Below are 19,237 nucleotides of genomic sequence, written 5' to 3'. Positions count from 1 at the left end.
CGTAGCCCCGCCCCCCCCCGGCCCGGCCCCGAGCCCCGCGCGGCGAGAAGGGGCGGCGGTGTCTTTAAGGGGAGCCCCGCCCCCGCTGGCTGCGGGCGCGCTGATTGGCTGCGCGCTGCGGGCGGAAGGGGCGCGGCGGGACGGAGCCGGCACCCAGGGCGGAAGCGGCGCCGTGATTGGTTGGACGCTGAGGGCGGAAGTGCCCTGAAAGGTGGTGCCGGCACTGAGGGCGGAAGAGGCGCTCTGATTGGCTGGGAGACGACGGCGGAAGAAGCGTGATTGAACGTGCCGTCCCTGAGGGCGGAAACGGTGCTGTGATTGGCTGGGCACTGAGGGCGGAAGCGGCGTGCAGTGCGAGCCAGCACTGAGGGCGGAAGCGCTCCGTGATTGGCTGGGAACCGAGGGCGGAAGCGGTGTGTGGGGCGTGCCAGCACTGAGGGCGGAAACATTCTCTGATTGGCTGGGAACTGAGGGCGGAAGCGGCGTGCAGCGCGTGCTGTGGCTGAGGGCGGAAGCGGCGCGGTGCCGGCCGGGCGCTGTGGGATGGCGCGGGCCGTGGGCGCCGTGCGGGCGCTGAGCGGTGGCGGCGGCGCGGCCGGGCCGGGGCCGGGGCCGGGGCCGCGGGTGCGGTTCGGGCCCAGCCCCACAGGTACCGGGCGGGGGGCGGCGGGGGGCGGGGGGCGCGTCCGGGGCCGCCCCGAGGCTCCCCCCGGCCGTGACCGCCCCGCGCCGTCCCCGCCGCAGGTCGGCTGCACCTGGGGGGGCTCCGCACCGCGCTCTGCAACTTCCTGTTCGCCCGGCAGCGCCGCGGGGCCTTCGTGCTGCGCATCGAGGACACCGACCGGCTGCGGGCACTGCGCGACGCCGCCGACGGCATCGAGGACGTGCTCGAGTGGGCAGGTAGCGGGGGGGGGGGGCACAGCACGGGGCACAGCACCCCGTGGGGCCGCGCCGGGAGCAGCAGTCGGCGCTCGCAGCCCCCCCTGACAAATTATACAATAAATGAAGGGATAAACTGCACGTACGGGGTTTGCCAAAAGGCGTCTGAAGGTGTCGCTTTGTGCTCTGAGTCTTCTGCTTTTTCCTTGACCCTAAGAGCGAGGGGAACCTTAGAGCAAGCAACTACAGTGCACTTAGAGCCAGATCCCACAGGTGTCCCCACAAACAGATAAATTTTGGAGATCCCTGCCATTGACTGCTAATTCTGGAGCAAGTGAAACAATTGGCCACGATCCCGGCTGTATTTCTGAAGCACCCTTTGTACACCTACCCCTGACTAATCCTTGCTCTGGGTCACCCATCAGAGCCGCCCGACCATTCACTGGGTTTCGATGTTCTTCCTGCTGTGGGCTCCCCACGCAGCGCTCCATGCCCTGATGTCTCTGCCTTTCCACGTTTCAGGCATTGCCCCTGACGAAAGCCCTCGCCGTGGCGGTGCGTTCGGGCCCTACCGGCAGTCGCAGAGACTCGACCTGTACAGGCAGGCCTGCGACGTGCTGCTGGACCGCGGCGCGGCGTACCGCTGCTTCTGCACCCCGCAACGCCTGCAGCTGCTGAAGAAGGAGGCGCTGCGGAACCAGCAAACCCCACGGTAGGCAGTCCTCTTCCCTGGCCATTGCCTCTGTGCTGTGCGCTCCCAGCCCCTTGGGACAAGGTGTGTGTGCTGGGAGTGTTGTCTCTGCGCCCTCAGAAGCTGAGGGGGGTGATGTCCAGAGATGAGAAGCTGACTGGATGTGTAATGGGCAGACCACAGCTGAAATTCAGGAATTTGTTTAGATTTCATCCAATGTAAGCGTGGTGGGGGTTGGTGTGTGTTAACCTGAGACCCCCGCTCTCCTTTCTCGAAGGTACGACAACCGCTGCCGGCACCTGACGCCCAAAGAGGTGGCTGAGAAGCTGTCGCAGGGCCTCGACTGGGTGGTGCGCTTCCGGCTGGAGAGGGGTGTGGAGCCCTTCCAGGACCTGGTCTACGGCTGGAACAAGCACGAAGTGGCCGAGGTGGAAGGCGACCCGGTGATTCTTAAGGGGGACGGCTTCCCCACCTACCACCTGGCAAACGTGGTGGATGACCACTACATGGCCATCAGCCACGTTCTGCGAGGAACCGAGTGGCTTACCTCAACGTCCAAGCACCTCCTGCTCTACAAAGCTTTTGGCTGGGATCCCCCTCAGTTTGGCCACCTCCCGCTGCTCCTGAACAAGGACGGTGCTAAGCTGTCGAAAAGGCAGGGGGACGTCTTCGTGGAGCGCTTTGCTCAGGATGGCTACTTGCCAGAGGCTCTGCTGGACATTATCACCAATTGTGGCTCTGGATTTGCAGGTAAGGGCAACGGGCTTGTATTCAAGAACTTTGACAGTGTTCAAAAGGATCAGGAAATAGTAGTCAAGCAACCAGTCTGAAGGGGCTTCTGTCACTGAAATGCTGCCAGGGCTTCTGCAGAGCTCCTGGGAAGGCCTCGGTGGTGGCCTGGGATGATGTGAATATTTCTGTCCTTGGATAGCCACTTAAGTGGAGTCTAAAGTTTAAAGACTTCCTACTGGGGACAACGTCCTTCTCAAGGTGAAGAAGCCTTCTGCAAGCTCTTGGGAAAACTTGTATTCTGTGGTTAATGATTGCAGCCAAGTAACACATCTTTCACACTTGTTTAACCTGAAAGACCGTGAGAGGTTGACTCAGTTACTCCTTTTGCTCTCGCTGTGTGACTATTGCATGAACTTATGTTTCAGGAACTTGGCTTGGGAATGAAACCTTTACTGGACAGCAGAGTCTCCTGGCCAGGTGTTATTTCTGCTGGGCCGAATGATGCAAGGGTTGTTTCACTGAAGGGGGTAGCAGAGCCAGGCAGAATGTCCCATTTTCTAGTTCCTTCAGAGAGTCTGCTCGTCCAAAGAGGGCAACTTCCAGTGCGTGTCTGCCAGAAGTTCCCTCCTCGTATGTCGCTGCTTCCTGTCAGCGCCGTGGAAGGCAGCCCTCCTCCTCCTCCTCTCTCACCTCTCGGCCGTGCTGCTGCAGCAGCGCTGAGCCTGGGGTTTGCAAGGAAAAGCAGTGACTTCAGTTCTCTGCTGGAGAGCGAATGCAAATCATAACCTCGTTGGGTTATGTTGCAGAGAAGCAGATGGGGAGGACTCTGGAGGAGCTGATCTCACAGTTTGAAATCAGCAGGATTACGACCCATTCCGCCTTACTGGATCTTGAGATGCTCCCGGAATTCAACAGGTACAAACACCGGCGGTAACGTTAAATCTGAATGGTCTGCTGCAGGACGTCTGCATGGGGCTTTGATGTTGCTTTTCTAGCAGGTCTAAAGTTCCAGCTGGTAAGTGTTGGGAGACTGAGATCATTGGCGTTGGACTAACCCAAAGCAGTCTAAAAGCAGTTCTCTCCCTTGTCACAGGGTGCACCTCGCTCGCCACATTGAGAATGAAGAGCTTCGGCAGAAATTAATTCGGGAGCTGCAGTCGCTGGTGGAGCGTGTCTATGGGGATCAACAAATGGATAAAGAGGTTCTAGAAAAGGAGTACGTGGAGCAAGTCCTCCTGATGAGAAAAGTATGAAAAGTGGTAGCGTTGTGTTACTGCTTCAGGTAGTCCTGGAGCGTGGGACGCCGTGGGTTTGTGGGATTCCTGCGTGGAGACTCAACTGAGTTCTGGGCATTGCTTTGACCTGAGCTCTGCAGCCTGCAAACAGCAGGTGGCTGCCACTGCCAGTTCAGGGAAAAACCGCCAAAACACGGTGGTGTAGTTAGCTGACCTGAAGGAATGGGTGGCGTAGGCTGTGGACAGGATGGAAGATACCGTGGCTCTTCCAGTGTCAGGAAAGAGGTGAAGCCAGCAGGTTCCCAGTCTGCCCCTGGGATGCTGCTGTAGCATCTGGTGAATTCCTTGCAGGCAATGAAGTGTTCTTAAAAGGGCAAGCAAAGTCCCTGTCTGCGAGCACGAGGGTGGTGGTGGCAGCAGGGACTGGGCCGGCCATGTGACTTGCTACGTGTCTCATGAGAGGCAGCTCTGAGTGTGGCAAGCCACTTCCCAGGCTGAACTCTGAGTCAGCTGCATGTGGCTGAGCAGGACGCGTAGAGCAGCCCCGCAGGCTGCTTTCGTGTCGTGTTCACACCAGCTGGTTATGGCTGCAGAAGAACGAAGCAGCCGGAACATCAGCGCTTCATGTTTCTTTTGAGAGGTACAAAGCGCAAGGCAGCGGGGTGTTTGGACCCTCTTCAATTGTTTGTGAAGTCCAGAGAGCAGCAGCTACCTCCCTCCTCACCCCCTCACCTTAGCCCTCAGCCGTGACAGCTTTGCTTTCTTCCTCCAGGGTCACATAAGCCTCCTGAAGGACCTGGTGTCGTGTGACTATGCTTACTTGTGGGTTAGGCCCTCAGTGTCCCGAGAGCAGCTCCAAACTCTTTCTGCAGAAGCAGATGACATAGGAAAACTAGTCTTAGGGTAAGTGTCTCTTTCCAGCTCTGTACGCATCACCTGTCTGCCCCAGAGCATCGCTCTTGGCTGCTGTGCTCCTGTTGGACACGCTCATGGTTTTCATTTGTTTTGGTTTACTTCAGAATGTGCTGCTAATGACTGGTGAGGAGTTCTGAGTGTCTTTAACTGAAAGGCTGCTTACCAGCAGGAACGCTTACATTAAAGCTCTTGGGATTGAGCATTAACGCTTAGGGCAGGAGAGAAAACCCTGAACTGCTAGAATTGTGAGAAGATTTTGCAAAACCAGTCTGAGGCAGCTGGCAGTTCTCTAAGTCACTAGATGCTTCTGGGTAGGAGTCCTGTGTGCTGTACATCCCCAGACTGTAAAGGCATCATCTTTCCTAAAGGCTTATGGAGAGACAAACAGCTGTTTTGACCATGGAGGAGTTGAACAAAGACCTCAGAAACCTTCAGAAGCAAACCAGAGAGACTAAGTACAGCAGCATGATGAAGCTCCTTCGCCTGGCTCTCAGTGGGCAGCAGGTAAAAAAAAAAAAAAAAAAAAAAAAAAAAAAACTGAGACTGGGACCTTCTCTTTTCCTGGCTGTGGTTTATTTTTTTCAAACAGCTACCTTCTCTCTGATACCAAGATACTGGTATTTTGGCTGCACATCCTGCAAGAATTCACATCAGTTGCAGTTACAAGTGAAAGTCCTGATGTGCAGTTCTGGAGGAAAGGCTGCTCTGAAAGTTTCAGAAAGGCAGAAATTGTTAAGGCATGAATGTGCTGGTCACAAATGTGGAGTTAGAAAAACTTCTGGACCAGCTGTCTTTTTGGTTCAGTTTGATCATTCTTAGTATTTTGGCACTCAGTATTTTAGTACTTTGGGAGGGGAAAAAAAATAAATCTTACTTTGAGATTGCTCAGAAAACCCCTGCCCTCAGTCTAACAGCAATCTGATAGCTAATCACGCTGTCGCTTCCTGCCTGGTGATGCAGACATTTGGACTGAGAAGTGCAGGTTTCCGTTCCTACAATGACTTCTCGTGTGTTTCAGCACGGACCGAGCGTGGCGGAGATGATGGTGACCCTGGGACCCAGAGAAGTGTGTGGAAGGCTACACAAAGCGCTCTCGAGCTGACACCAGACCAGTGACTGCGGGCGTCAGCCCTGGGCTGCGGCTGGCACAGCACCGTGTCCCTGAGCCCTGTGCCTCCCGGGGACAGCGCGATCAGCTGGGGTCACACGAGGAGGGGGGCTCCGGGCGGTGTTCGCGGTCTGTACGGCTGTGGAAGCCAAGTGAAAGGCAGCCCGCCTGGCGGGGAGCTGGCTGCAGGAGCGGCTCTGTCCTTGTGCGTTCCTCGCGGGCACGGCCGGGTGGGCAGGCTGGGGGGGAGCAGGGTCCCCAGCGCCCACCGGCCCCGCGCCCGGTGGCAGCACGGAGTGCCCCGGGGAGCCCGGCACCGGGGGGGGGGAACACGGGGAGCGGGCGGGGCCGTGGCCGGCGTTGTGCCGGGCTCCCCCCCGGGCCGCGCCGCTTCCTGCCCGCCCTGCGGCGGGGCGGGGCGCTGCGCCCATGGACGGCACCGGGCGGCTGCAGCGCTGGCTCAGTGAGAGCGGCACCGGGACGGGAACGGGGGCACGGGGGAGGTGGGGAGGGGGCGGCGGGACGGGGGGGACGGGACGGGACGGGACGGGGGAGGGGGAGTCGGGGTCGGAGCCGGGTGCCCGGGGCCGAGCGCGGTCCCCGTGCGCCGCTCGCTGCCCCCCGCCCGTCGGTCCCCATCCTCGGTCCCCATCGTCGATCCCCAGCCCCGATCCCTCTCCTCTCCTCTCACCCCGCTCAAGATGAAGCCACCGACCCGAGCGTCCCCGGGGAGAAGTGGGAGTGCATCCAGCGCTTCTGCGAGGAGCTGAAGGCGGACACGGCCGGGTAAGGCGGCACGGCCCCAGCCACAGCCACAGCCACAGCTCCCCTCGGGGCCGGGCGGCCGGGAGCGGCTCCGGGAGCTGCAGCCAGGAGCTGCCCGGAGGTCCCCGTGCTCCTGCAGGCACAGCTCCTGCCTCCCGAGCCCGCTGCCCCCCGCCCCGGCTTCCTCCCGGAGCCGGCAGCTCTCCCGTGGCTCCCCGCCCTCCCGCTGTCCGCGGTTTGGGAGAGGCGCAGGAGCTCGTCCTGCCGTGGAGCTGTCCCAGCTTCATGGTTGCCCGCTTCCTGACAGCCTGCACCCGCACACCCCGAGCCCGCAGCCCGGCACCCGCAGCCAGCCGGGCTCTGCGCTGGGCTGCGGGTCAGAGCTCCTGGCACCACAGGAGCAGTTCTCATGGTGCCTGTCCCACGGGCTCGCTTCTGAGAGACCAGCCTCTGGTGGGGCTGTCGCACCGTACCACGAGCTGCTGATGTCTGCCCATCGCACCCCGTGTGTGTGTAGGGACCCCAGGCCAGCCCTGTGCCAGGGAGAGGTGTCAGCGATGTGGCACGTCGTGCATCTGGTGACTGCTACTCTCTGCAGGGCAGAACTCGCAGTAGTTGTTTTTCTTGGGAACCAGTGCGTTGTGTGACTTGCTTCTGTTGCTCCCCAGCCCATCGCTTGCACTGAGGCTGCTGGCACACAAAATACAATCACCCCAAGAGGTGGAAGCTCTCCATGCGCTGACAGTAAGTGCTTTTACCCACGTGCGAGGAGAGGCAGTAGTTACTTGGAAATGCAGTTTGCGGGGCAGGGACGGTGCAGCTGCCTGGACGTCTTTTTCTCTTGGGTGTCTCTCCTTTACGTGTGCTTTTTTACATTGCACTATGGATCTGGTACCCAGGGCAGAGCGGAGGGAGTCACTGCTGTTGCTCCTTCCCTTAGCATTCTGCTGAGGTACTTAAGAGGTCTGCAGCTCTTGTCTTGGCTGTGGTCTTGCCATGGGGTCAGTGAGTCCAAAAGTTAGTGATGGGGAGAACAGAGCAGATATGTGTGTGCTGCTTAGGAAGGTTGGGTGAAGAAAAGAAACCTCTCGTGTACAACTTCCTTAGTATCTTGTGTGTGTGCATGCAGTGCCAGAAAGTTCTTGGATATTGTATCTTAACAGCAAGTTTTTTAAAAATCCCACAAAGCTTTCGTGTTCAGTTTCTGTTTGGTACCGGTTTGTTTTCTGCAGGTGCTGGAGATGTGTGTGAATAACTGCGGTGAGAAATTTCACAATGAAATAGCAAAATTCAGGTTTCTGAATGAGCTGATTAAAGTGCTTTCCCCAAAGGTAGGTGGTTGTGGTTACACTGCACGTAGCAAATGGGACACGTTTATTTCACCATGGATACAAAAACTTAATCTCTCATAGAAGCAGAACAGAGTTTCTGTTCTGTGCTTTAAAGCACAAGGATTAGAAGTGAATTTCCCTGTAAAAGATGTAATAATTTTAACTCTTCTTAGGGTTAGCAGGAGAAGGACATGGAATACAAAGGAAATGTAGAAAGCATCTTGCGCTCTCTACGAAGCTGAGTGGCAGAGGACAGACGCCAGGAGCCTGTCCCGTGTTTTCTTATGTTCTGTCCTCAAACTCTTGTGCTCAGCCTGCTGTCCTTGTTGCTTTCTCATGTCAAAGCTTACGCTGAGTTTGGGTCCTGTTCATGAGGCAGGTTCAGCCTAAAAAGAGGACAAGGGGGGACTGAAGTTGAGCAGCACTTGTGCTGTGCTTGCTCCACCACCGTGTGGAGGTTGTGCATTTGTGCAGCCCCCTTTGGGGTCCTGCTGGCAGTGTCCTGAAAGCTGGGCAGGGGGCTCTGAGCCCCATCTGCGCATGCCTGGCAGTTGAGGATGGAGCTGAGAGTGAGGTTGGAAGGGATCATCTGTAGCTAATGTGCAGGCAAAGTCCCTTCCAGCTGCTCTGCTTCTCTGGCTTGGAGTGTGTTCATTGCTGCTCCCTGCTGTGGTGCACTTCTCTTCCGAGTGTCATCTCTGCCCCCTGAGAAGAGAAGCAACGATCAAAAATGGGAACTTCAGTTTTAAAAGCCAAGTGAGGAGGGTTCAGAGGGAATGCACTGTGGTGCACTGACCGTGGCTCGCATGATGAAAATTGGAGATCTGTTTTATCAGAGACGGCGTGATCGTCACACGTTGGTCTTTGCATCAGATAGCAGGCCTGAGACGTTCTTAAATACCCTTCTCAGCAGCCCAGTACTCGGTTCTCTCTGTTAGTGGGTACAGCACACATTTACCACTTGCAAGGGCTTCATTTTCCATTACATCAGCTTGACGGCAGGGATGCATCACCAGTTTCAGTGAAATGTTTAACAGAACAACAAAAACTCTTCTCTCAGTCACAGGTTTGGTAAAGGTATTTCAGTGAAACAACAGTTCAAAGAATAGATTACTTTGGAGAGGGAGTTTGCTGTTTTGACAAAAGAATTATTACATGAGCTTAAAACACCTTGTGTTTCAGAAGTTTGTATGTGGTTTTTATCATTCTTCCTGATGGTTTTTGTAGTACTTTAAAGTGAATGCTCATGGCAATAATAAGAGAAATCAGAGAAAATATCTAAATGCTGAAAAAAGATAACTTCCCTTTCTAGTTTTGTTCAGTTTTCATTTCTCCAGGTCTATTTGTATTGCAAACAGCTAAGGAAAGTATTTAAAGTTGAGTACAGAACTGTTTTCGCTGAAATTCAAAAAAGAAAAAAAATACTTTCGGTTTCAGATTCAGTAACTGATCAGAGAAGCTTTGAAATGGTTTCATTTCAGTTGTCATATAATATTTATGCAATTACCATACACGTTCCTTTTATTCACACCCACAGCCATGCACGCTGTTCCGTGTACTGCAGAATGCAGTTGACAGCACCGTGGATGTGTCACAGGAATCCATTTGCTCCTTCATCTTTGCATCCAAACAACTTGGGGCTAGACCCACGTGTCCTGGATGGCACAAACTCTGTGGTTTTGATTTCTTTTTCTTATTTTACTTTTTTCTTTTTCTTTTTCCAAGTACTATGGAACCTGGTCTTCAGAAAAAGTCAAGTCAAGAGTCACAGAAATAATATTCAGTTGGACAGTCTGGTTTCCTCAGGAAGTTAAAATCCGGGATGCTTATCAGATGCTGAAGAAACAAGGTTTATTTCTGTTATTGCAGCTTCCTTTTTAACTTCTGAAGTCCCGTGGCTTTAGATCACACGTATCTGTCCCCTCGGCTTTTGTGACTCAGCTTTTTTGTAAAATGTGTGCAAGGGAAACGGGGACAAGGGCCACACTTACAAGGCTATTGGGGTACTCAAGGGTGCATGTGACTGTTTAAAGAGATTTACCAAAGAACAGCTTTGTTGAGTCAAAGATCAGCCTAACCTTGTGGCCTCCGTTCACACGGTGCTCACACCTATTGTGTGTGGAAGAGGCTCAGGACAAATTCAGAGCGATCTTTGCCCTGGAATACTCTGCTGGGATTATGAAGTGATGGGTTCAGAGAGCTTTGAAGTCGGGGCTTGGATCCGTTCCTTACAGTGCAGTGCTGTGTGCCGAAGGGCCGGCTGCTGCCGGTGCTGCCCAGGAAGCCACAGGCCTGTGATGCAGGGGCAGAACGGGGAGGGGGCTGTGGGGGGCTGCAGGGCCGCCCAGGGGCAGCACAGCATGGGCTCTGTGCGGCCGTAACCTGCCTGCAGAGTCGTGGCAGCCGGGTGCCTCAGCCGGTGGTGCCGGTGGCAGCAGAGCAGGGGCTGGGCGCCCGCTGATGCACCCGTGTCGTATTTCCCACCCGGGAAGTGTTGTGTGCCCTCTGGTTTGTTTAATGCAAGGGAGAGAGGGAAGTCTTTCTCTTTGAGGTGTGTGCGAAGGCAGCCCCTTGCTTCTGTCTCATTCTGCAAACTTGTGGGGACGGATGAAGGAGCCAGGCACAAAATCCAGCGTGCTATTGAGCACTGCTGTTGCAGCAGCTCAGGCATCACTGAACAAATATTGCTACCTGTTCCAGGCATTGTAAAAGAAGACCCCAAATTGCCAGAGGACAAAATTTTACCTCCTCCTTCTCCAAGACCGCAGAATTCTATTTTTGACACAGATGAAGAGAAATCCAAGGTAAGCCTGAAGGCTTTCCTCCCCGCTCCCCCTCTGAGTTTCAGTGCTGAGCAGACATGCTGGGTCGTGTTTTGGCGGCTCCTGCTGTGTCTCAGAACATCAGGATACTGCTGATACAGCTGATACTTCTTGCTGTGCCAGGGCTAGAAGTAGAGAGTGAAAATTCTTTGAGACTTTGTCAGAAAACATTGCGTGGTCAAAAGTGAAACATTTTTACAGAAATAACTCAGTTGCTATTCACCTCTCCTGGGGGAAGGCTTCTGCAGGCGCTGCAGAGCCAGTTCCTATTCCCAAGCACCCTGTGAAGGAGAGCTCTCCTTTGCAGTGCCCAGGGCTTGGGTCATTTTCTCCCTTTTCCCATGCCCCTGGTAACAATAATCAGCCTTCGGGCTGTTCCAGAAAGTGTTTGTTCTAATCTGTCTGTGCTGAGCTGCTTTCTGTTGCATAAATAAACCCATGTTTGCTACAGGGGCTTGAGCTTGTATCTCCTGTATCCCGAGTGAGTGCCTGAACCATGGGGCTGTTGAGGGCTTCTGCCCCAGTCCAGTACAAGGGTTTTTGGTGGTGGAGGGCGGGCTGGCAGAGATGGAGCAAAGCTGCAGCATGAGCCTGTGTTCAGGGCACCCTTGGAAGTCCCCACAGTTCAAGCACTTCCTCAGTCTTCTACTGCTCAGCTGTTACTTTCAGTGTGGAACTTCAGATCTGTTCCATGTTTCACTGGTAGGTGTTTGAAGTGTTACAAACTAATAATCAGCGTGAGCAAGTGCCGGGGAAGCGGAGGGCTGTCATTATTCTGCTCTTAGACATGGAGAGAAGCAGGGGGCTAAGGAACCCTGCCACAAAGACAGATGTGTCGGAGCCAGCTCTGTTTTTTTCTCAGCCTGACCTGTAGTTATTACCAGCTTTGCTCGTGCACTTTTGACTGCTGTTCCTCTGCCAGATTACAAGACATAACCCCACGTATTTCCAGGGTTATGGAAACAATTATGTCAGTGGGTGTCTGTGACTCTGCTCTGTTGTGAGGTGTACCTGCAGCACAGTGCCCAGGGATGTTACTGACTGCTGTCCCATGGTCTCGCTCCACAGCTGCTAGCCAGGCTTTTGAAGAGCAGCCACTCTGAAGACTTGCAGGCTGCCAACCGTCTGATCAAGAGTATGATTAAAGAGGTAGGCATTCGCAGGAACCGGCAGTTCCTCTGGTCAGAAGCTGTTTGTGGCAGGAGAGGATGAGAAGTGACTCGACAGTTGGGTTTGTGGCAGAGGGCCCTCTGTACGTGACCTCCGGAATGCCTGCTGCCGTCCTGGTGTTAGAGGCAGGACCAGCAGGTGCTAGTGGGGGCCCAGAGTTCAGCTTCAGGTGAACCGTTTCCGCTGCCCCAGAGGAGGGATGAGTTTTCAGTATTTGCTATTCTGAAGTTACAGTGCGAGATGTCTTACTTTGTTTCCCTAACGTATGCCAATTGCTATGAAGAGGGAATATTTATTCCCAGGAGCACGCGTGGCAGGATGCTCGCTCTTTAGTGGCATCCTGGCAGTAGTTCTGCATTAGTGATCTAGTGGGAGGTTTCCAAAAATAAACTCATTTCCCAATGGGTGAAAAGCTACATCTGTACAGAACTGTCTCTTTCCTGCAGGCATTGTGTGTGTGTGTGCACGTGCACTGGAGCTCTTCGTGGAGTTGTTACACACACGGCTTTGTGCTGCCGTCTGCCTTCAGTAACGTGTCAATAGGAAGCAGTCCTGCAACAAGAGTTATCCGGAGTGACCCTGACAAAAGCATGTGCACTGTGTTTATTAGTTAAATCATTGTCTATTTTTGTTTCATTTTTCATCAAAGGAACAGGAAAAGACAGCCAAGGTGTCCAAAAGAGTGAATACAATCAGTGAGGTTTCTGAGAACGTTAAACAAATGGATGAATTGCTGGAAAATTACAAGAGACAAGAATTAGCCAAATCTGACCATGAGACGCTCCAGGTAGACGATTCTATTTACTACATGGGAGGTTCTTTTGGCTGGCTATGCCTGGGAGGGCTCAGGACAACAGGATTCAAAGGGCAGCAGGCTGCACCCAGTTTTTGCAAGGGAAAGTGCGTTACCACAGCAGGAATAGCTTCCAGCATACCTGATGAGCGATGTCCCTCTTGTCTGAGAATGGAAATTGGAATGGAATTGGCTTTGATGTGCCACTTTGAGTTTCTGTGCAGATTATCTGCTCTTCTTGTGGTATCTTATAGGGAAATGGTTCTTCCTCTAATAGTGGAGTAACACATGGGAATTCCCTTTAGTCCAGCCGTGGTTAGGTGGGTGTGTGGAGATCTGATCTGGGCAGCTTAAAGCTTTGGGTTCTTCAGCTTCCATTATGGTTCTGTGATTCCCCTTTTTTCTACCCAGAGTTCAGTAGTCTGCCTCACAAATCATTCATGTAATACTTCCTAAAACACTGTGAAGAGAGCCATAAAGGTATTTGCAGCTGATGGTCATAACACTTCCCTCTCACTCATCTTACATCCATGGATGCTTTTTTATTTTAAATTGGAAGTTTTAACACTGCCTTACCTTACACCTGTATGCATAGATGAGATGTGACTGAGGAGGAGATGCTAGTAACACTTGTTCCAGTGGCTGTACTTCCAGGTCGCTGTGAATTTTAGGAGTGCAGCAACATGCAGCACTGCTGTCCTTTGTCTGGACCTGGGCAGAATGCATCTTGCTGTTCTAGAGTAGCATTGCTTACAGATGGTTGGATGGAGAGAAGTGCTGAGAGTGCCCAGGATCTCCCAAGCAATGACACAAAACCTTTCCTTTCTTAGAACCTGTTTCAACGCTGTGAGAAGCTCAGGCCGCTGCTCTTCCGCCTTGCCAGTGAGACAGTTGATGATGATGATGCTCTTGGTAAGAGCTAACACTGTCTTTGGAACTCATTGCATTTAAATTCCTCTAACATCCTTTCATAAGTGGGGTATTCCTTTCCTCAGAGGAGAAATGCTCAGGTACTTGTGAGCCAAGTTTTCTACTTGGGCTTTTAAACCGTTTCCATGAGAAGTGGCATAAGGATTCTCTTATTTCTCTCGAAGGAAGCTATTAAATTTCCCTCAAAGTTAAATGATGAATCCAGTTTCTTCCATCCAAGGTGGTTTTCAGAATGTGTTGCGTTTTACTGTTCCGAGAATTGAAAGCTTTTGAGGCTTTTCTCTAGAGAGATGGTAGTTTTCCCTGTCTATATCAGAGGGGAGAATGCTTTTTGAATTTTGTAAATAATAGAAAGGGGAGGGTTATATGAGCAGAATTCTTTGAATTCCACAGTTGTGAAATTTAGCCCTTCCCAGAGTATTGCATTTCACAGTCTTATCTATTTGTCTCGAAAACATGACTGAAATGATGCCTTGCTGAAAATGCAGACAACTTAGACAGCAAAGAGCTAATCTGTGCCTCAGACATTTTATGTGCATAAGAGATGCAGGGACTGTGAGTACTTTGGAGATCAGTGGTCTTGATAAGTTACAGATAAGACTAAAATCAACGAATGTGTGTGCAAAATGCTGTGCTTCAGAAAACAGAATGAAAAATGTGCAAAATGGGGATGCTGGGTGGAGAGCAGGGCAGAAGAAAAGGATCTGAAGGCGATAGTTCATCATGTTGGGTGCAAGTCTTCCTCTGCTTCTCTTCTTTCCCAGCCGAGATACTGCAGGCCAACGACAAGCTCACACAGGCGCTGGGACGGTGCAGGCAGGTTGTAGCCAGCCTTGAAGATGATGGTGGAGGAGGTTCAGTCACCGGCCTCTCTGATGCACCAGGTAAAGAGGATCCTGCAGTGTTCCACGACAGCTCGGCTTCCTGCTTTTTGTGTATGAATGGAGCTTGGAAGGGGAAACGCTTCTTGGAGAACAGATATGGAGAAAATCCTCTAAGATGGGAAAACTACGATGTAGTGATCATTGTGTTGTGTTGTTTTTTTTGTTTGTTTTTACATTTGGTTGACTGAAAATATTCCTGGAGGTTTTCAACTTAGTCCTTGCTTGTAGCCAGGCATACACTGCTCCTTTTAGGAGGCTTCCCTTTAACTCTTTCTGCTCTTTCCAAAGCATGTCGGCCAGCCCCAAGACGAATGAAGAGCTATACATTGATTGACTTCTCTGAGCTGGAGGCGACCTCCCAGTCTGCTACAGACCAATTTTCAGACGTAACCACTGCCTCCCGACACAGCAGCACCACCTCCAGTTGTCTGCTGGAGGAGGAGTTAATAGGTTTGTATGCACAGTTCAGTCCTGTGTCCTTGTTACCAGAGTTCCTGGTACTTAACAGATGTAGAAGAACTTTGACTTCAGTGTTGGTCCTAACCGAGCGTAGACCCTTTTAGCTAGGGAGAGTTTTCAGGAATGTAGTTTTGTTAATGGTGTTAAACTGTAGTCAAACTGCTGTTAGACAGCAAAGGAAGAACGTATGGAAAACAATTGCTTCCTGTAATTGATCTGTGCTCTTGGCATCTTTCTTAGGACTCAGCAACTCTCCTGGTTTACAGAAACCACCACCTGACTTTGGAGTGGCAGAGGTTAGTGATCCTCAGGTACTTTAGTCAGTAAAATACAAAGGACAAAACTCAGATAGCATTTTTGATCTCCTAGCCTTCTCTGGCAACCTTTATTTTTTTTTTAAAGTCCCTCTATTCTGAATGGAAACTGGAATCTTCCTGCTCTGTAATGAGTTTATAAATTGCAGTTTGCAACAAGATTTCTCACATCTATTTCTACCTTAAGTAGTAGTATTAAAAAAAAAAAAAAAAAGAGTTATTTTCAATGGAACAGGTTTGATTTTTGCTACCAGTATATAGCGTGAACCAGAAGTACCTTTTTTTCAGACTGGTGTAAACAATGGATATAGTGAAATTGTAAGTGCCTTTGAAACGCTGGAACTGAAGGAGAGCTGGGAAGACAGGACTTCGTTGAAGAATGAATTTCAGGGCCTGGCTGATCAGTTCTCTCCACCTCCCAGGACCAAGACATTATCCTTGTAAGCAAGCCCTATGCAGCTCAGTCTGACTTTGGAGATGAGGAATATTGTATTATAGCAGTGAGGTTTGGGAAAACCTTTTAACTGCATCTGGTTAATGATGGCAGGCTATCCATCCACGCATCAGCTCTTAAGCAGCAATTGTGCACCTGTTTATTGTAATTCCAAGCTCTGACTTTCAAAGGGTCAGAAGTGTGGTAAAACAAATCCTATGGCTTAGTAACAAGGTATTCTTGAGCTAAAGGAACAAAACCTTGCAGACAGGTCTCTTTTAATAATCTGTGACTAAGAAAATACTTTCCCCAGCTTTTTTCAGGCTCTGAGAAGATTGTTTCCTGGCATTCATTAGAAACCTAATAGTTTATGAACCAAATTAATCTCCACAGATCTTCAGAGTAGGTGACCATTATGGTGAGCTTATCCAGTCTGTCAGAACATAGGCCGAGAAATTTTACTGGAAATTCCTCGCCATTTGCATTGTCTTTGAGCTAGAACTTACTTTAATCTCACAGACTAGAGCCCCAGAGAGCCTGCACAGCCCTCCAGAGCCCTGGACAAAGTTTCATGACAGTAACAGAAACCAAAGTCTGCCTTAATGAATGCTGAAACAGCAGCTTCTTCTACACAAAATAGAGGCAATTTTCAAGCTTTTCTAGAACTCAGAGAGCGTAAGCTTGTACTTTATTTTATATACATAAAAGGGATGAGGGATTGGGAACACGAAAATGGACACAGCAGAAAATGGTATATACCATGTAGTCTTCCCAGTTAATAAAAGCTTTCTACATGCTTTTCTTTCCAGGGATTTGTCACCAATGAAATTGCCCTTTCCAGATCTTCCAAATAGCCCAGTGGCAGATCCTTCATTTTCCAGCCTAGGCTACGAGCAGAAGCCTGCTGCCTCTTTGAATCCAGCTTCCAATGATGTTTCTCTAGCAAACATTTTTGTCCCTTTAATTTCAATTACACCGAGTAAGTGCAATAATTTCTGTGCCCCGGCTCTGCTTAATAGAGCTCTCATTGTGATTTTTGCACAGGAACAAGAAAGCCGAAGTATCTTCATGTTGTGAGGGTCAGCTGGAGAAAAATAGAGTATTCTATGAAGGACTTAGTGTATCTGAGAATTTGAGATAGTTCTAGGAGTTATTCCATGGAAATGTCCTTGTCCTCCCTGGTCAGGAGTCAGGAGTTTCCTGTCCTGGCTAATCTTAGTGTGCTTCTAAACTTTTTGGCCCTAGCATCTTTAATCAGACTACAAGCAGTTCTTTTCCAGAGGCTTAAGAGATATCTACACATGGGAGTTATCCCATTTCCTAAGGCAGAGCTGTTCTTTCCACCTGTACTTTTTGATTTAACGCTGTCTGAAAGCGCTTCATGGAATGAGCGTTACCCAGGGTATGTGGCACCCCAGTGTCTCATTGTAGGGCATGTCCTGTTACAGGAGGACTGCAGCGTCTGGGCTGTTGTTATTTTTGAAGAGTATGGGTACAAAGACATACTGACTAGGTTGTCTTCTGACTTTAGTCTCAAGCTCAGGATTTGTCGGGTTTGGGAAAGGCTGGATGGTAATAGGTGTGGATGTACCCCAGCAATAAGTTATATTTTTACTCCCACCTTCCCTCTTGGATTCATACCTGATCTCTCTGACTGTTAACGACTGACCTACTAGTTGTCCTGTACCTAACTCAGACGTTCAGATTCCTTTCTGTGTCCTGGAGGTGAAACGTAAATTGTGGCCAAATGCTGTATGCTTTGGCCTGTGAGTTTGCTAGAGGAAGTACAAGTTTGTACGAGTGTCTCCTGCTGCTGTTCATTATCCTGTCTTCACTGTTCTGCCCTCAGTAGGGAGGGGCAGTCTATGCTTCTTTTCTTATTTTGCTTTTATCTCTGGCAGGCGATATCTGTCCCCTTACGGTGTATGACAGGAACGGTTTCAAGGCTATGCTCCACTTCTCCAGAGACCCAGCTCCTGGCCGACCAGATGTGCTGGTGATGGTTCTCTCCATGCTGAGCACATCGGCTCAGCCAATTAAGGACATAGTGTTCCAGGCTGCAGTCCCAAAGGTAAGGAGCCGATGATGAATAAAAGGGAGCGTGACTACTCAGAAATGTCCCGAGAAGGAGGTTTGGCATTTTGTGCTTAGAATTTGTCTGGTATATTGGAAATTGCACAGCTCGTTTTCTCTGAACTGTGAACCAGTTGTATGGTGGTGCCTGTGGCCCAGGTGCCGGTTTCAGTGTGGATCCTTAGCCTTGAGAGAAAGAAACGGGGCTCCAGACATGCTGCTTTAGCCTTCTGGTAAGGCACATATTCTGCCCGTATGCGCAGCAAAGAATTGTCTGTTTAAGAATATCTGCCTTTAGAGGTAGGCTGTGGATAGGCGTGCGTTTCATTAAATGACAAAATCTGCCTGACATCTTTAACTAGCTCTGTGGCTTGGTAGTACTCCCAGCTCTTTTTCAGCATGGCCCCAAAGGCTTTAATTTTGTTTTGTCTTTCAGACCATGAAAATAAAGTTGCAACCAGCATCCGGATCTGAACTTCCAGCCTTCAGCCCTCTTCTTCCCCCAGCAGTGGTGTCCCAGGTCCTGCTGCTGGCCAACCCACACAAAGTACGTGGCAGTGACTCTGTTGGTGGGTCACTCCGAATGTGACTGTAATGGGTAGGGTGTTAGCATGAAAGGCAGGAATGTTATTAGTTGGGAGCTGGGTGGAAGAGACAAGCCTGGGTTGTGCTGGGAAGACATTTTTCCCACTGCCACAGCTTTTCAGATCAATAATCTGAAGGGGTAGTTGCTGCAATGGCCTGCACAGTTCTGCCTGCTGCGATGGCACCTGGAGGACATCGTGCAGCTGTCTGCAAGTAATGGAATGTGAGGCCACCCAGGGCACAAGTGAGAGGTGGCAGTTCTGTTGCTTTGATGAATAACTATGGGACAGAAGATGGGTGTAAGGGAGTCCTCTGCCTCTGAGAAGGTTGGCCTGGATCTCCAAGCATGCCCTTGCAGGGTGTGCGCAGGTCTCCTTCCCGGGAGCTCCTTACATATGGTATGAACCTCTAGATGTTGTTCCATGCAGGGCTGAAGCATTAGTCTCCCCTTTGAGGGGGTGATTCGCTGCAGCAAGGCTGTGAGGGCTGAGGGAAGGAGACCCGGAGCCTGCAGCCACGACTCCCCTCTCTCTGCCCCTTTCTCCCCTAGGTTCCCACCCGCCTGCGCTACAAGCTGAGCTTCACGCAGGGTGCGCAGCCCCTCAGCGAGGTGGGAGAGGTGACCGGCTTCCCAGAAGCAGAGCTGTGGGGCAAAAGCTGAACTTCGCCTGCCTCGGACATTGCCACGTTGCCTTGGGGGGGTGATGGCGAGGGTGGGAGCGGGGGGCGGTGTGCCAGGAGTGCCCCCTGGCCTGGGCAACGTTTCCTTTCCTCGGGATCTGTCATCCCTTTCCTCCTGGTGTGTGGCAGGAGGGGTGCACCCGCCTGCTGCTGCCCTGCCCTCTGCGTCCTGGGCCCTGTGTGCTCTCAGGCTTCCTCCGTGCCGCCTTCCCTGCTCTTTTTTGGGCCCCTTTTCCCGTTATGTGCTTTTATTGGTTTAAAAAATACACGTTCCAGCCACCAGCCCGCGTGGGGTCGTGAATGCAGAGCCCCCCAGCCCGGTTTCGGTGGAGGGGCGGGCACGGGGCTGAGGGGGCTCGGGGCGGCGGCTGGCGGGGGGAGCACAACCAGGGGGGGGCTGGGGGCGGCCACCGGCCCTGCGGGGACGATCGGCGCTG

General features: G+C 51.7%; 2 protein-coding genes across 2 annotated transcripts; both read left to right on the top strand.

Moving 5' to 3' along the window:
- The first annotated feature begins 543 nt into the window (after positions 1-543).
- On the top strand, positions 544-5,751 carry EARS2 (glutamyl-tRNA synthetase 2, mitochondrial). The gene is made up of 9 exons (XM_032197729.1): positions 544-649; positions 745-900; positions 1,402-1,591; positions 1,848-2,320; positions 3,109-3,217; positions 3,396-3,549; positions 4,310-4,440; positions 4,821-4,956; positions 5,471-5,751. The coding sequence occupies exons 1-9, from the start codon at positions 544-546 to the stop codon at positions 5,552-5,554; spliced, it is 1,539 nt and encodes a 512-aa protein (XP_032053620.1). The 3' UTR covers positions 5,555-5,751.
- Positions 5,752-5,976: 225 nt separating this feature from the next.
- Positions 5,977-19,101, top strand: GGA2 (golgi associated, gamma adaptin ear containing, ARF binding protein 2). The gene is made up of 17 exons (XM_032198037.1): positions 5,977-6,023; positions 6,262-6,346; positions 6,994-7,069; positions 7,558-7,656; positions 9,382-9,505; positions 10,357-10,460; positions 11,547-11,627; positions 12,298-12,435; positions 13,272-13,353; positions 14,136-14,255; positions 14,544-14,705; positions 14,955-15,010; positions 15,317-15,468; positions 16,271-16,440; positions 17,363-17,532; positions 17,971-18,081; positions 18,670-19,101. Exons 1-17 carry the CDS (start codon positions 5,990-5,992, stop codon positions 18,778-18,780), a joined length of 1,875 nt encoding a protein of 624 aa, XP_032053928.1. The 5' UTR covers positions 5,977-5,989; the 3' UTR covers positions 18,781-19,101.
- Positions 19,102-19,237: the final 136 nt, after the last annotated feature.

Source organism: Aythya fuligula, chromosome 15 (genome assembly GCF_009819795.1).
Source record: "Aythya fuligula isolate bAytFul2 chromosome 15, bAytFul2.pri, whole genome shotgun sequence".
NCBI lineage: Eukaryota > Metazoa > Chordata > Aves > Anseriformes > Anatidae > Aythya > Aythya fuligula.
Note: the sequence above shows the minus strand (reverse complement) of the source record. Positions and strands in the feature narration are given on the sequence as shown.

What these genes read in the sequence shown, in the direction of transcription:
- EARS2 (XM_032197729.1), top strand. Translation starts at nt 544, where the DNA reads ATGGCGCGGGCCGTGGGCGCCGTGCGGGCGCTGAGCGGTGGCGGCGGC. An exon ending in GTTCGGGCCCAGCCCCACAG is followed by an intron (nt 650 to 744) that starts GTACCGGGCGGG and finishes TCCCCGCCGCAG; the next exon opens with GTCGGCTGCACCTGGGGGGG. An exon ending in CGGAACCAGCAAACCCCACG is followed by an intron (nt 1,592 to 1,847) that starts GTAGGCAGTCCT and finishes CCTTTCTCGAAG; the next exon opens with GTACGACAACCGCTGCCGGC.
- GGA2 (XM_032198037.1), top strand. Translation starts at nt 5,990, where the DNA reads ATGGACGGCACCGGGCGGCTGCAGCGCTGGCTCA. An exon ending in CTGAAGGCGGACACGGCCGG is followed by an intron (nt 6,347 to 6,993) that starts GTAAGGCGGCAC and finishes GTTGCTCCCCAG; the next exon opens with CCCATCGCTTGCACTGAGGC. An exon ending in TGATGATGATGATGCTCTTG is followed by an intron (nt 13,354 to 14,135) that starts GTAAGAGCTAAC and finishes CTTCTTTCCCAG; the next exon opens with CCGAGATACTGCAGGCCAAC.